Source organism: Castanea sativa, chromosome 3, assembly GCF_040712315.1.
Source record: "Castanea sativa cultivar Marrone di Chiusa Pesio chromosome 3, ASM4071231v1".
NCBI lineage: Eukaryota > Viridiplantae > Streptophyta > Magnoliopsida > Fagales > Fagaceae > Castanea > Castanea sativa.
The window spans coordinates 17,470,878-17,485,555 of record NC_134015.1 but is presented as its reverse complement, the minus strand read 5'-3'; the positions used below and the strand labels follow the sequence as shown (position 1 = coordinate 17,485,555).

The 14,678-nt window shown below is 35.5% G+C and overlaps 1 protein-coding gene across 2 annotated transcripts; it reads left to right on the top strand.

The window, feature by feature from the left end:
• The first annotated feature begins 229 nt into the window (after window positions 1–229).
• Window positions 230–14,395, top strand: LOC142628179 (uncharacterized). 2 transcript variants are annotated; one of them, XM_075802216.1, is made up of 15 exons: window positions 230–674; window positions 1,388–1,564; window positions 1,671–1,795; window positions 1,880–2,018; window positions 9,704–9,853; window positions 9,954–10,007; window positions 10,842–10,937; window positions 11,011–11,070; window positions 11,229–11,303; window positions 11,387–11,440; window positions 11,669–11,770; window positions 11,888–12,553; window positions 12,718–12,822; window positions 13,245–13,352; window positions 14,040–14,395. In XM_075802216.1, exons 1-15 carry the CDS (start codon window positions 276–278, stop codon window positions 14,187–14,189), a joined length of 2,460 nt encoding a protein of 819 aa, XP_075658331.1. In that variant the 5' UTR covers window positions 230–275; the 3' UTR covers window positions 14,190–14,395. The 2 variants fall into 2 exon arrangements, with proteins under 2 accessions (XP_075658331.1, XP_075658330.1); XM_075802215.1 differs by lacking the exons at window positions 230–674; window positions 1,388–1,564; window positions 1,671–1,795; window positions 1,880–2,018 and adding exons at window positions 7,548–8,158; window positions 8,875–9,051; window positions 9,158–9,282; window positions 9,367–9,505.
• Window positions 14,396–14,678: the final 283 nt, after the last annotated feature.

The window sequence follows — 14,678 nt, the reverse complement described above, 5'->3', positions numbered from 1 at the left end:
AAAACCTCAAGATTAATTATTCGGCACCTTTTAATCTCAGAAATGAAATTGACACAATTGTTATCCTTAAATTTTAAAAAAAAAAAAAAAAAATTCAATGACTTTATTTTAATGAATAAAAATGATAGTTAGAAAAAAAAAAAAAAAAAAAAGGCTAGAGGGGTTTCTATTTTCAATTAGGTCGCTTTCAAAATCACATGAGAACAAAGCAAGAATAGAAAATAGGGGTTTTTGTAGGGTTTCTCTTTCTCTGAACCAAAAAAAAAAAGAAAAAAATGCCTTCTCACCAGGGCGCGGAGGCGCTCTCAGCCTCGGGCCGGAGCTCCGAGAAGCTGAGCCTCCCAACACTCCAGTCGAAGATGAAGTCCGACCCGGACGGTTACGAGTCGGAGCTAATCCTCCTCTACAGCCAATTCAAGTCCTCCCTCGAACTCTTTCAGCAACAAGCGGCGCTCAATTTCACCTCCATCAGCGGCATCGGCAGCGACCCCTCCGTCGCCAAAGACCTCGGCGACAGAGCCTTGATTTTGGCCCATGTCACCCCTTTTTACCCCAACCACCTCGCCGAATTCCCCAAACAACTCGCCGGTTTGCTCTCCTCCGCCTCTAGATCGCTTCCTTCCGGCCTCCGGTGCCACGTCGCCCAATCTCTCATTCTACTCTCTAATCGACAGGTAGGTATTTCCTTCATCTCGTGTAATTTAAGTAATATTTTTCACACTATTTTATTTATTGGATTGAAATTTTGTAAATTTCGTGCCGATTGGATATTATTTGCTATTCGATTCATTATCGAGGGATGTAAAATTTAATATGAACCCAACCCATATATGTTTATATGAGCGGAGTCATTTTTGGAGCATTGACATGTTTTCGATGATGAATTATGTGTTCTATATGTTGGTAACACGAGCATGCCAAATTTCGTGCGGATTGGATGTTATTTACTATTTGATTTAGAAACTCGTGTTAATTTAAAAATTGGTTTCGACTCAAACACAAGAACTTCCAATTTAAACATTTTGTGGATGATATTGTAATTCTAACGAGCTAATAACTCTTTTTTTATTGGATTGAAATTTTGTGAATTTTGATGATGAATTATGTGTTCTCTATGTTGGTAACACGCATGCCAAATTTACTATTCGATTCAGAAACTCGTGTTAATTTTAAAAATTGGTTTCGATTCGAACACAAAAACTTCTAATTTAAACATTTTGCGGGTGATATTGTAATACTAACAGGTGGCTTTGTTAGAATTTGCATCCATTAAAACAATATTGAGCGATGTAAAATTTAATATGAAACCAACCCATATATGTTTATATGAACGGTGTCATTTTTGGAACATTGACACGTTTTCTTTGTTTCGTTTTGGTTGTTTTAGATGATTGATATTGAAGAAACCCTAGCATTGTTCATGGACTTACAGACTCTAGGCGATAAGCCTTTAAGAAAATTGGCTTTCTCTCATGTTATTCATAGCATTAAGCGAATGAATCAGAAGCACAAGAATGATGCTAAGAATCGTAAGCTCCAAAATATTGTGTTTGCAATGCTACAGGTCTGTAGTACTAATCATTTTTCCTTTTTTGTTTGCTGAAAAGTTAAAACCGTGAATCTGAGGTCCATTGGGTTAATAATTTGAGTTTTTGTGTATAATTTGATAGCAAGATGATGAAGCAAAAGCCAAGAGAGCTCTCACCACGCTATGTGAGCTTCATCGGAGGAAGTTGTGGTTTGATGATAGAACCGCAAATGCCATTGCTACTGCGTGTTTTCATTCGTCACCAAGGTAGTTACTAGTCATGTAGCATAAGTAAAATTTTCCATTCTTGGATTTCGGATGTCACAATTTTGTGTTTCTTAAATTAATCAGGATCATGATTGCTGCTCTGTCATTTCTTCTTGATTACGAGAAGATTGAAGACGATGACGATAGTGATGCTTCAAGTGGTGAAGATGACCCGAATCCTCAAGCTCCTCATGTTGTCATCAATAAACAGGCTATTTATAATGTTAGTTGCACTTTTTATATAGAAAATTCACTTCAATTATACAGATTACTGCAATGTATTATATGAAGAAAAGTAGGGTACTGTTGTTTTGGTGATGCATTTAGAGTGCTGATGGCAAGTATTTTTAGAAGTTATTTGTAAAACTTTAAATTGCAGCTGGTTGATTGTATTGTAATGTAATTTTCTAATAATTTCAGGCACGCCATAAAGGAACAGTTTCAAGCAAGAAGAAAAAGCAAGCAAAATTGCAGCGTGCAATGCGTAGCATGAAAAGGCAACAACGTCTGTCATCAGAAAATGTCTCATTGAATAATTATTCCCCACTTAACCATCTTAAAGATGCACAGGTACTTTAGTTTTCTTGTTGCTATCTTCGGTCAAGTGAATTCTACTCTAATATTCTTTCTTTACATAGAAGGCGATTTTAGATTTCCGTTCTGCCTGTAGGGATTTGTTGAGAAGTTATTCTCTCGGCTTCAAACTTGCAATGAACGTTTTGAGGTGAGAAATTATGTTTCATTTTTCTGTTAGATAATAACAGATTTTCTGCTTTAAAGTCATTGAAATGGGATTACTTATGTCAATGAGCTGTATTTTTAAAGTGAATATTTGTTTGCTCCCTAAATAACTATATTATACTAGGTTCATTATTGGATGACTGGACACACACACACACACACACACACACACACACACATATATATATATATATATATATAGAGAGAGAGAGAGAGAGAGAGAGAGAGAGAGAGAGAGAGAGAGAGAGAGAGAGAGAGAGAGAGAGATGGGTTTAAGTTGCACCTGGTGTAACTCCTTTAGAATTACATATTTTTTGTACCATAGATTTCTAATAAATCCAACGGTTGAAAAAATAGCATTAAATGATTAAGAATTTTCACCTTATTTACCTAATTAATAACATATTTTCTCTATCCTCATTTACTACTTTCCATAGTAGATTGGCAGTTTCAATATATAGCAAAACTGACTTTTGCGGCCTCTCCCCTTTGAGATTCGGGCCAATGTAAGTACCCATGATGAAGTACAAGAGGAAAAGCTGATTATTATCTAGTATATGACTTTGTACATTGTTAGATTCTAATCCCCCAGAAGTAATAGGTTCGGTAACCTGAGATGAGCCATCCATTGCCACTAGTGACGTAATAAATCAGAGGTCTGCATAAAAATGCCACAAAGATTATTAGAATTGAACAAGACAACAAGACTCAATGATTTTAGTTATAAAAAAGAGTTTAACAAAAAGCATGGCATCAATAGATGAGATGAAATACATGCAAGTAAAGTTACTAGAAAGAGTTTAGCGTTGGGGCTCCTGTGTTCTTCACTAAATTCTTTGTCCTATATAGTAAACTCTGCAACATTTGAGGGAACGTAATGCACAATACCATGACTTAAGGGTACTATATTTTATGGAATCTATAAAAATCCCTTTCAAATGATTAATATCTTCAAAAATTCAATCTTTGTTAGGAAAAGCATGCTGCATTGTCCAATAACATAAAGAATGGAAACCAAATTTATATTTTCATAGGTCATCAGAGAAAAAGGGGAAGAAGGTGCAGCTGATCTTAGAGAATCATTTTAAGATCTTGACAAAGGCCAGTAGTCCAAACACTGTTAAAGAAAAGAACAGCTACTAGGGGAGTGAATTTTAGCTCTGAACCAACACATATCAACATCCACACTATAAACAAAGTTCTAAAAGCCATGCCCTTTGTAGAACCACTCCAGAAATACACTGAGATGTTCCCAAAGAAGGTTTCAGAACACAGATGTGATACGCTGGATAGCACCTAGAATATATGGTCTAATTATCCTTGAAGCACCGTTTTAAGTGAAGATTTGCCACAAAATTGACATATTAAAATCCATTAGTTATATTCTTGAAATAATTACAATCAAGAAATTACACTATGGTTATCACAAATGGCTAGAAAGAATATGGATAACACTGTCAGTTATATTCTTGAGGATATGGCTGTACGCCAGCAACAGCATCTTTGTACGCCATTTTGGTTTTTGGTTTTTTTTTTTTTTTTTTTTTTTTTTTTTTTGCCGACATCCTTTGGAGGTGGTGGAGGAGGAAGAGAGAGAAAAACGTAGAAAGAGAAACATAAATGAGAGAGAGAGAGAGTCAGAAGTCAAACTTTTTTTGGATTTAGAGATAGGTTTAAAAGGTAATAAATGAGGGTAATTAATTAGATTTTAATCAAAATATTTGTAATAATTATAGTCTTTTTTTATCTGTTGGATCTACTTAAATCCAATGGTTTAAAAAATATGTAACTCTTTTAGAGTTACACTAGGTGTAACTTGAACCTATCTCATATATATATATATATATTTCCCTATTGACCATCTCTTGTATGTACAGTTACTCTTTATTGTTCCCTTATAATTTAGCTGCCTTTAAATTCCAAGCTCCTAGATTAGTAACTGAGTCTTTTTTTTTCTCTCCCAACAAATGGTCATTGCATGAGCTTTTACAGGTGTAGGCGACGCCAAGGGGCTGTTTGGGTGAAAGAAAATGCTCACTCATTACTCATCACTGAAATATCATCACTCATCACTCTATTACTCATTTCTTATCACTCAATAATGATGAAATATCTCCTACAGCCCGTTTGGCACCTAAAACCCAGTTATGTTTTCTACATAAAAAGCTAAAAAAATTGGGACTGACACACTCTGACCTCACGTGTGCACCTAAACCCCTACCTAGCCCCTATGAACTCCACTCACCCCAAATATCACTTAATCAAACCACATTTCTTCTCCATTTCGTCTCGCATGTCTCGGTCTCGCTTTGTCGTTGCTGGTATGAGCAATGGCCGAGTTTGGGTTGGACGACGTTGTCGGATGGGTCGGTGTGACTGGGGTGAAGGACGAAGAATGAAAGGAAGATCGGAGAAGAAAGGTGCGAAGGGGAGGGCGTGTGAGATTGGAGAAGAAAGGTGTGAGATGCTATGAATTTTTACTCTGAATTTTTTCGTATGAAGGACCTGTGTAGTGTGATTAGCCGTTGGGTGGAGTGTTGGAGATAGCAAAGCTCTGAAATGGATTTGACAAGTCTCTGCTGTGGGCCCATGTGTTTTGATGGAAATTACCAAATTGCCACCGTTACTCAATTTTCATAACTCAAAAACACTTAAAACTTGTTTCCAATTTCCACAACTCATTACTCAATTTAGTGAGAATTAAGTGATAAAACAAAATCTCAGAATAAATCCAAACAAGTGTTTGCTCCGTGGAACCCACTAGTTTTGAGTGATGGGTGATAAAAACTCAGTGATGAGTGATGAAAACACCCAAATCCAAACAGCCCCCAAGTGTCCCTATCATCTTCCTCAAAAAAAAAAAAAAAAAGTGTCCCTATTATTGAGTTATAACTTATAAGTCTACTGGTTAGTATTTTCTAAATTAGTTTTTTGTGCCCATAGGCAATGTTATCCTGACACTTTGGCACAATCCGATCGTACACATATTATACTAATGAAAATCAATAGATTTTACTCTTATACCAAAAAATAACTTGTCTTCACCGCCGTAGACATGACTTAATGTCTATTTGAGAACAACTTATTTAGTTGAAATTAATTATTTTTTTTTGCTGAAAGTAAGTAAAAATTAGTTGAATAGTACGGTGGGACTCATAAATAGTACTAAAAAGTACAGTTAGACCTATGAATAGTAAAAAAATAAGCTGAAATTTTTAGCTTGTCCCAAACGGACACTTAATGTGTATTTGTTTGGAGGTGAAACAAATGGATAGAAAATTTTGGAGAGAAAATGGGAAGGAAAACTTTTTTAGAGTGTGTTTGGTTAGGTAGGAAGGAAAGAAAATAAATGGTGGAGCCAAATGTTTTCTTCCCAAGCCTGTCAAAATGTTTTCTCCCCAAAATGGGGAGAGAACTGAGTGAGGATGAATTTTTTATTGATTGCCAAAAATGCCCTGGGCAGTAACGTTCTTTATTTATTTATTTTCACATTGCCTTTTTTTTTTTCTTACAAGAAAACTTCTTCAAACTGCCTTGATTGACAAGAAAACTTCTTCAAGTTGCCTTTATTTTAATTTTTTATCTTCTCCCGTAGGCAGTAACGTTGCTTTTTTTTGTCCCTGGACAGTAACGTTGCCTCCATTTTTTTTTTCTTTTGATTTTCTAAGGCCTGCGTGACTCTACATGTTGTAAAAGGAGATTCGTATATTCCCACTTCCCTCTTCTTTCCGATACCAATGTTGCAACTTGTACCAAATAAAGCACTTAAATGTTTCTTTCTCATAAAAGGACAGACCAAAATCTCAGAAACACTATAAACTATACTACAATGCAAGGATAACCAAGAAGACTCATAGGATCATTAGCATCATGATTCTAAAAAAAGTACATAATTTAACACAAAAAGTTCCTGCTTCAACACATTATTTTACATCTCTCACTACATGTCATTTCTTATTTATCACATCAAATTCAACGCTATTTATTTATTTATTTATTCATTTCTCTCTCTCTTACACTTAAAATGACCCTTGACTTGCTGTTGGTGATCATAAAACATCTTAGCAAGAGTGGTTTTTTCCCAGACCACTCATTCCACATACAGAAACAACTCTATAGTTAACAATTATTTTGAGAAAAAGATTAATAACGGCAGGCCTAATATAGTTTGAAAGCCTAAGGCGAAAATTTTAAAGAGGCATTTTTATATTTAAATATCACTTAAATAATGTTTAGTTTATTTTTTGTATTATAATCTTTTTAATTTCAAATCTATTATTAATTCTTACTTATTATAACTAATTCATCCAGAGTGAGCTAGTGTTGTAAAATTTGTACTAATTTTAGCATTTTTTTTTCACTTAATAGTAATTGGGTTTTATTTCTATTAATTCTTTTTTTTCTTTTTCTTTTTTTTTTGCGTGGAGAAAGTGTTAAAATTATTACAAATTTTACAGCAAAAAATTTACAAATTGATGTGGCAATAAAATAATACTTTAACAAAAGAATAAATGAGTAATGAATCACTTTTTGTGATTGTTGACATATCAATTTATAAGTTCTATATAATAAAATTTTAAATATACTAGCATAACTCTAATATTTTAGGCATTTTTAATTTTAAGAGTGTGTAAAAAATATGTACACTAACTCACATATTTTTTTAGTTTTTAATTTAAAAATCAAAACCATACTGGCCCCAAATTAAAGAGTTGCAAGTCATTCATATCATTCCAATTCCAATTAAAGAGTTGCCCCGCATATGTTACAGCTGCTGGAATGGGTTTGCAATTGAATAACTGTGGCGGATGAAGTTATTGGGCCCGAAATTCCTTCCTCTGTTCGAAGCCCAAATTGCCTTCCCTGTGCTGTGCATCAATCTGCCTACACAAAAAAGCCCACGAACGCATCTACCTGAAACAATAGTGCTACTACTAGTCTACTACTACAAGGCCGAAACGACATGTAGCCCATAAATACAATCTAAAATTTTGATTTTGAACACAACGGCGAGGCTACTAACAGTTAATAGTGAGAGTTACAATCAAACACAACATAAAGGCTTAAGCCCTTAGAATTTCCCTGTCCATATTCTTTTTAAACCGACCTCCATGTAGTTCTTCAAGCCAATTCATAAAATTAAAAACACCAAAAAAAAAAGAAAATAGGGGTTTTTGTAGGGTTTCTCTTTCTCTGAACCAAAAAAAAGAAAAAAAAATGCCTTCTCACCAGGGCGCGGAGGCGCTCTCAGCCTCGGGCCGGAGCTCCGAGAAGCTGAGCCTCCCAACACTACAGTCGAAGATGAAGTCCGACCCGGACGGTTACGAGTCGGAGCTAATCCTCCTCTACAGCCAATTCAAGTCCTCCCTCGAACTCTTTCAGCAACAAGCGGCGCTCAATTTCACCTCCATCAGCGGCATCGGCATCGGCAGCGACCCTTCCGTCGCCAAAGACCTCGGCGACAGAGCCTTGATTTTGGCCCATGTCACCCCTTTTTACCCCAACCACCTCGCCGACTTCCCCAAACAACTCGCCGGTTTGCTCTCCTCCGCCTCTAGATCGCTCCCTTCCGGCCTCCGGTGCCACGTCGCCCAATCTCTCATTCTACTCTCTAATCGACAGGTAGGTATTTCCTTGTAACTTTAAGTAATATTTTTCACACTATTTTTTTTTATTGGATTGAAATTTTGTAAATTTCGTGCCGATTGGATATTATTTACTATTCGATTCAGAAACTCGAATATTGAGGGATGTAAAATTTAATATGAACCCAACCCATATATGTTTATATGAGCGGAGTCATTTTTGGAGCATTGACATGTTTTCGATGATGAATTATGTGTTCTATATGTTGGTAACACGAGCATGCCAAATTTCGTGCGGATTGGATGTTGTTTACTATTTGATTTAGAAACTCGTGTTAATTTAAAAATTGGTTTCGACTCAAACACAAGAACTTCCAATTTAAACATTTTGCTGATGATATTGTAATTCTAACGAGCTAATAACTCTTTTTTTGTTGGATTGAAATTTTGTGAATTTTGATGATGAATTATGTGTTCTCTATGTTGGTAACACGCATGCCAAATTTACTATTCGATTCAGAAACTCGTGTTAATTTTAAAAATTGGTTTCGACTCGAACACAAAAACTTCTAATTTAAACATTTTGCGGGTGATATTGTAATTCTAACAGGTGGCTTTGTTAGAATTTGCATCCATTAAAACAATATTGAGCGATGTAAAATTTAATATGAAACCAACCCATATATGTTTATATGAACGGTGTCATTTTTGGAACATTGACACGTTTTCTTTGTTTCGTTTTGGTTGTTTTAGATGATTGATATTGAAGAAACCCTAGCATTGTTCATGGACTTACAGACTCTAGGCGATAAGCCTTTAAGAAAATTGGCTTTCTCTCATGTTATTCATAGCATTAAGCGAATGAATCAGAAGCACAAGAATGATGCTAAGAATCGTAAGCTCCAAAATATTGTGTTTGCAATGCTACAGGTCTGTAGTACTAATCATTTTTCCTTTTTTGTTTGCTGAAAAGTTAAAACCGTGAATCTGAGGTCCATTGGGTTAATAATTTGAGTTTTTGTGTATAATTTGATAGCAAGATGATGAAGCAAAAGCCAAGAGAGCTCTCACCACGCTATGTGAGCTTCATCGGAGGAAGTTGTGGTTTGATGATAGAACCGCAAATGCCATTGCTACTGCGTGTTTTCATTCGTCACCAAGGTAGTTACTAGTCATGTAGCATAAGTAAAATTTTCCATTCTTGGATTTCGGATGTCACAATTTTGTGTTTCTTAAATTAATCAGGATCATGATTGCTGCTCTGTCATTTCTTCTTGATTACGAGAAGATTGAAGACGATGACGATAGTGATGCTTCAAGTGGTGAAGATGACCCGAATCCTCAAGCTCCTCATGTTGTCATCAATAAACAGGCTATTTATAATGTTAGTTGCACTTTTTATATAGAAAATTCACTTCAATTATACAGATTACTGCAATGTATTATATGAAGAAAAGTAGGGTACTGTTGTTTTGGTGATGCATTTAGAGTGCTGATGGCAAGTATTTTTAGAAGTTATTTGTAAAACTTTAGAATTGCAGCTGGTTGATTGTATTGTAATGTAATTTTCTAATAATTTCAGGCACACCATAAAGGAACAGTTTCAAGCAAGAAGAAAAAGCAAGCAAAATTGCAGCGTGCAATGCGTAGCATGAAAAGGCAACAACGTCTGTCATCAGAAAATGTCTCATTGAATAATTATTCCCCACTTAACCATCTTAAAGATGCACAGGTACTTTAGTTTTCTTGTTGCTATCTTCGGTCAAGTGAATTCTACTCCAATATTCTTTCTTTACATAGAAGGTGATTTTAGATTTCCGTTCTGCCTGTAGGGATTTGTTGAGAAGTTATTCTCTCGGCTTCAAACTTGCAATGAACGTTTTGAGGTGAGAAATTATGTTTCATTTTTCTGTTAGATAATAACAGATTTTCTGCTTTAAAGTCATTGAAATGGGATTACTTATGTCAATGAGCTGTATTTTTTTTTCTTGCCAGCTTAGGTTTGTTAATTGTTCATGGCTTAAGAAGCTAAGATGAAAGAAAGATTGGATCATGTTTAGATTTGTAGAATTATGGGGAAATTAAGACAAAGTTGTACATAATAAAGAAGATTATCTGTTTAGAAATAGTCTTGGGGACTGAACCAGGGAAATTGTTGGGTGTTGGAAAGGAAGAGTTAATAGATGAGATACTGAAACAATCTATTTGGTTGATATCAGGAACAATGCAAGTGTTACCTATTGTTATCTTCATTTCAAAATGATTTCTATGAATTAGAAGGATAGATTTAATTCCCTTTTTTTCCCCAGAATTTAGGATATGTTATTTTCTCTTTTCTGTTTTCTGTTTTTTGTTTTTTTGTTTTTTTTTTTCCTTAGTTTGTATAAAAGTTTTGAACCATGTTCTAGAGTAAAGTTTGTATTGCACAGCTTTTGCAGCGTATTGTTCTAATACATAAGTTTCTTTGTTAATTTTAATTAATTCATGAATAACACTGAGCAAAGTGATTCACCAATTAAGAGTAACTAAATACTGAATGCTCTGCAGTAAAGAAAAGGAGGCCAAGACTGACCTACTCTTGTCTTACAAGGGAAAACTTTTTTTTTTTTAAAGAAAAAAGAAATGAGAGCTAATTTTTTTTTGTTAGTTCTTACTGTTTACAAAATGTTGCTGAATCTGAATGATTCTCTCTTTTGATTATTACCCTGTGTAAACTTCAGGTTAGGATGATGATGCTGAAAGTAATAGCTCGAACAGTTGGGCTTCACCGCTTGATTCTGTTGAATTTTTATCATTTCATTGAGAAATATATTCAGGTATTTTCTGACTCATGCATTTAAGTTGTAATTACCTTGATGCCTGAGGTGGTAACTATATTGATAAATGCAGCCCCATCAACGTGATGTCACAAGTTTACTTGCAGCAGCAGTTCAGGCCTGTCATGATATGGTATTAAGCTTTTTCTCTTTTGCTTGATTGGATACTATACTGTAATTTATAGCTAAATTTGATTATTTTCATCTGTCCCTCCCCCAAGTTTCTACTTTTGAAATATGAACTTTCAAGAATTCACCTATAAATAATTCAATTGACTGTGTTGTAAACAGGTGCCACCTGATGCAGTTGAACCACTATTCAGAAAGATAGTAAATCAGTTTGTACATGATCGTTCACGCCCAGAGGTGCCACTTCACAGCTGCATTATATTAAGTTTTCCTTTTCAGTTACTTATGGATTTGTCTCTAAGTCAAATTGTTTTTTCCAGGCCATTGCTGTTGGACTGAATGTAATAAGGGAGATTTGTTTACGCATGCCATTGGTAACTACCTATACATTTCATTTTCTTTTATCCCTATATCTGAGATTATCATGGTGGTTTCAAAGTTGTCTAAAAACTTTTTGTAAATGGTAATTGGACCTATTCATCGTGTTCTTTCTCCTTTTTTTTTTTTTTTTTTTTTTTGCCTTTCATATGTAGCCTTTTGTAACTCTGTTTTCTTAGTGCTGTTAATGTGTTAGGGTTAATATTTTTGTTCCTGGCAACTAGTTGATGACAGAAGATTTGCTGCAAGATCTTGCACTGTACAAGAAATCACATGAGAAAGCAGTTTCAATAGCAGCTCGTTCACTAATTACTTTATTTAGAGAGGTATTAGAAACTACTGTCTAGCTGTGATATCTCTCTCTCTCTCTCTCTCTCTTCTCTCTCTCTGTGCTTCATGCCCACGATCAATTTAGAAATAATCATCAATTCGTTTATGTGCAGGTTTGCCCCGCACTGCTAATCAAGAAGGATCGTGGGCGCCCTACAGACCCAAAGGCAAGGCCAAAAGCATATGGAGAAGTCAATGTGAGCAGCAATGTTCCTGGTGTTGAGTTATTACAAGAAGATGACAATAATGAGGAGGATATTAGTGACGCTGAAAGGTCCTCATCCAATGATTCTGATGATGATCATGATAATGAGGTTGATGTTGCCAGTGATGATGAAGAAAATCAGCTATATGGTGATATTACTGGAAGTGAAGATGATGAATTAGAAGATCACAAAGTAGCTCAAAATGAAGATGGAGATAACATTATTGACAGTGATGACAGTGATGTTAGTGACAATGATGATGATGATGATGATGATTATGGGAAAGAAGAGGAGGAAGAGGAGGAGATGGAGGCAGAAAATGAGGATGTGAATGAAGCAACAAACTGTTCCAGCAAAACTAGTGACGCCAATGTTAGGGATAGTGAAACTGGAGGAAGAGGATCTAAAGCAAAAAAGAGGAAGTTGTCTGATTTTGATGGACAATTGCTTGCTGCTGATTCAAGCCTTCGGGCTCTAAAGAGATTGGCAGGAGTGACGATGGGGCAAACCTCACCGGACTCAACTGATGGAATTCTTTCTAATGAGGACTTCCAAAGAATCAGGGAATTGAAGGTATTGTATTGGTATCAGACTTGAAGGAAAAAATGGGGTTAATTTTTAACTTCGTGCCATGGAAAACAATGATGCAAAGTTTCTTTAATATTTGTGAATTTGTGATACTAGATTTCATAACATTGCATGTTGATTATTGGGTGCTTTTGTGGTTATTTTATTAGGCTAAGAAGGATGCAAATGATGCTTTGGTTAAACATGGGTTAAGAAAGGGTATCCCAAGTTCTGATCAACTGAGTACCAAGCGAGTCGATCCTTCCAAGCTTGAAGTAAGTTTTCTATTTCTTTACTGGCTCATGTATCTTAGTTCATTTTTTTTTTAAATTTTTTTATGATGAATCCTGTCATCAAAGGAGTCAGAGGAAAAAAGAGGGTTGGGGGGGGGGGGGGTGAAAGAAGAGGGGGTGGGGAGCAAGAATCCTTCCGAAATAGGAACATTGAGTATGGGTTCTAAACCAACTAGGTGCATGTGTAAACTTACTGATTGAAAAAAGTACATTGAGCAATTGAGTGCTGGAATGGTTTTTAAGTTGGAAATGCATTCTATATTACAAAGCAGCAGAAGTTTTTCATATTGTAAATCTCTTGCAACATATTCATTCTTTCTCATGATGTTTAATTTGTTTTCTCCTAACACATAGGATTCTTCCCTTAAAACTTATACTGATCCACTTTTTCATGTATTTTGTAGGCTCATGTAAAAAAGAAGATGAGCAAGGAGGAAAGATTAGCATTAGTTAGGGCAGGGAGGGAGGACAGAGGGAAGTACCAGGCTCGAACGTCTGTAAAGCAGAAAAAGGTAATTCCTTTTCAGACACTTCATGTTCTTCATATACTTGCCTTTTAGAATCCTGATGTTAGATTGGTATGCAATTCATTAGTTCTCTTATAAGTTTGGCTTTGAATTTGAGAATTATGTGTATAACATCCTTACCTCAGAATCCAAACAGCCTGTATCAAGGGGTTTGTGGGAAAGATCTGGAAAATGAGGGAGGGAAGGATAGCTCCTGTCCCCTTTTTGGATGCTCTAGATGGCAAGAAAAAAGTGAGAATCAGAGAGGGAAAGATCCCCTCCCTCACAGGTCCACTTTTACAATCTATCCACAAACTAATAGCAGAAAAGGAGGGTATAATGGCAAAATATTTGGTTTTATTTTCCTTTCCTCAATCTCTTGAAAACCTATGCTTTCCTCTCTTCTTCCTTAAGGTGTTATTTGACCAGCGCCTTAGCTTCAGATTCTCCCCTCTCTCTCTCTCTCTCTCTCTCTCTCTCTCTCCCCCCAATGCTATCTTTTGTTTCTTTCTTTCTGTTCAATAATGTTACAACTTTAACCTATAAGATAATTAAGAATAGCACAGCGTTGAACATCTTATCCTTTTTCTTTTTATGACTTATTGTGTTCAATCTATGATATCTATTAGGCTGTGATGCCATCATATAGTTACTTTATTTGAATTTTGCTTATACCATTTTGTCATTGGGCAGACTGGTGGTCTGAGCAATAGGCAGAAGGAGCGCAAGAAGAATCTGCCTATGGCGGCAAAGAAAGCCAAGGTAGCAAGGTCTCAACTAGAGAAGAAGAAAAAACAACAGCGTGCAGGCAAACAGTTTCGTGGGAGGAAAGCGTGGAAATGACTGGAAACATTTATCGCTTTACTATACAATGTTACCTGTTATATTTTTTGAATGGCAATTATATTATTTTGCCAGTTTTTTCCCCCGAGGAATTAGCAACTTATATTTCAAAGAAAATATTACAGCAAGTTAGTACAATACTACAAAAATCTTGCTGGGACAGCTAGCAGCACAAATAACAAATTTTATCAGAAATTTATTGAAAATGATCCCAGTTTTTTTAATTTAGATCAATACGTGGCTTCTCATATGTCTCAAAAATATCTGTTTACTCAGGCATATTTGAAGTTCGAAATGTAATTGAGTTTTGTGTAGGGCTTAAATTTAGCATTTTAGCAACTACAAAATATCCATTCACAACCCAGTATTGGATTTCAAATGCAATGAGGCATTCGCATTACCAAGTGTTTGATTTCAACTGCACTCTGCTGCAATAATTACTACCAGTTACTTTAAGTAACACTCTTATGAACTATAGCTTAGCAATTA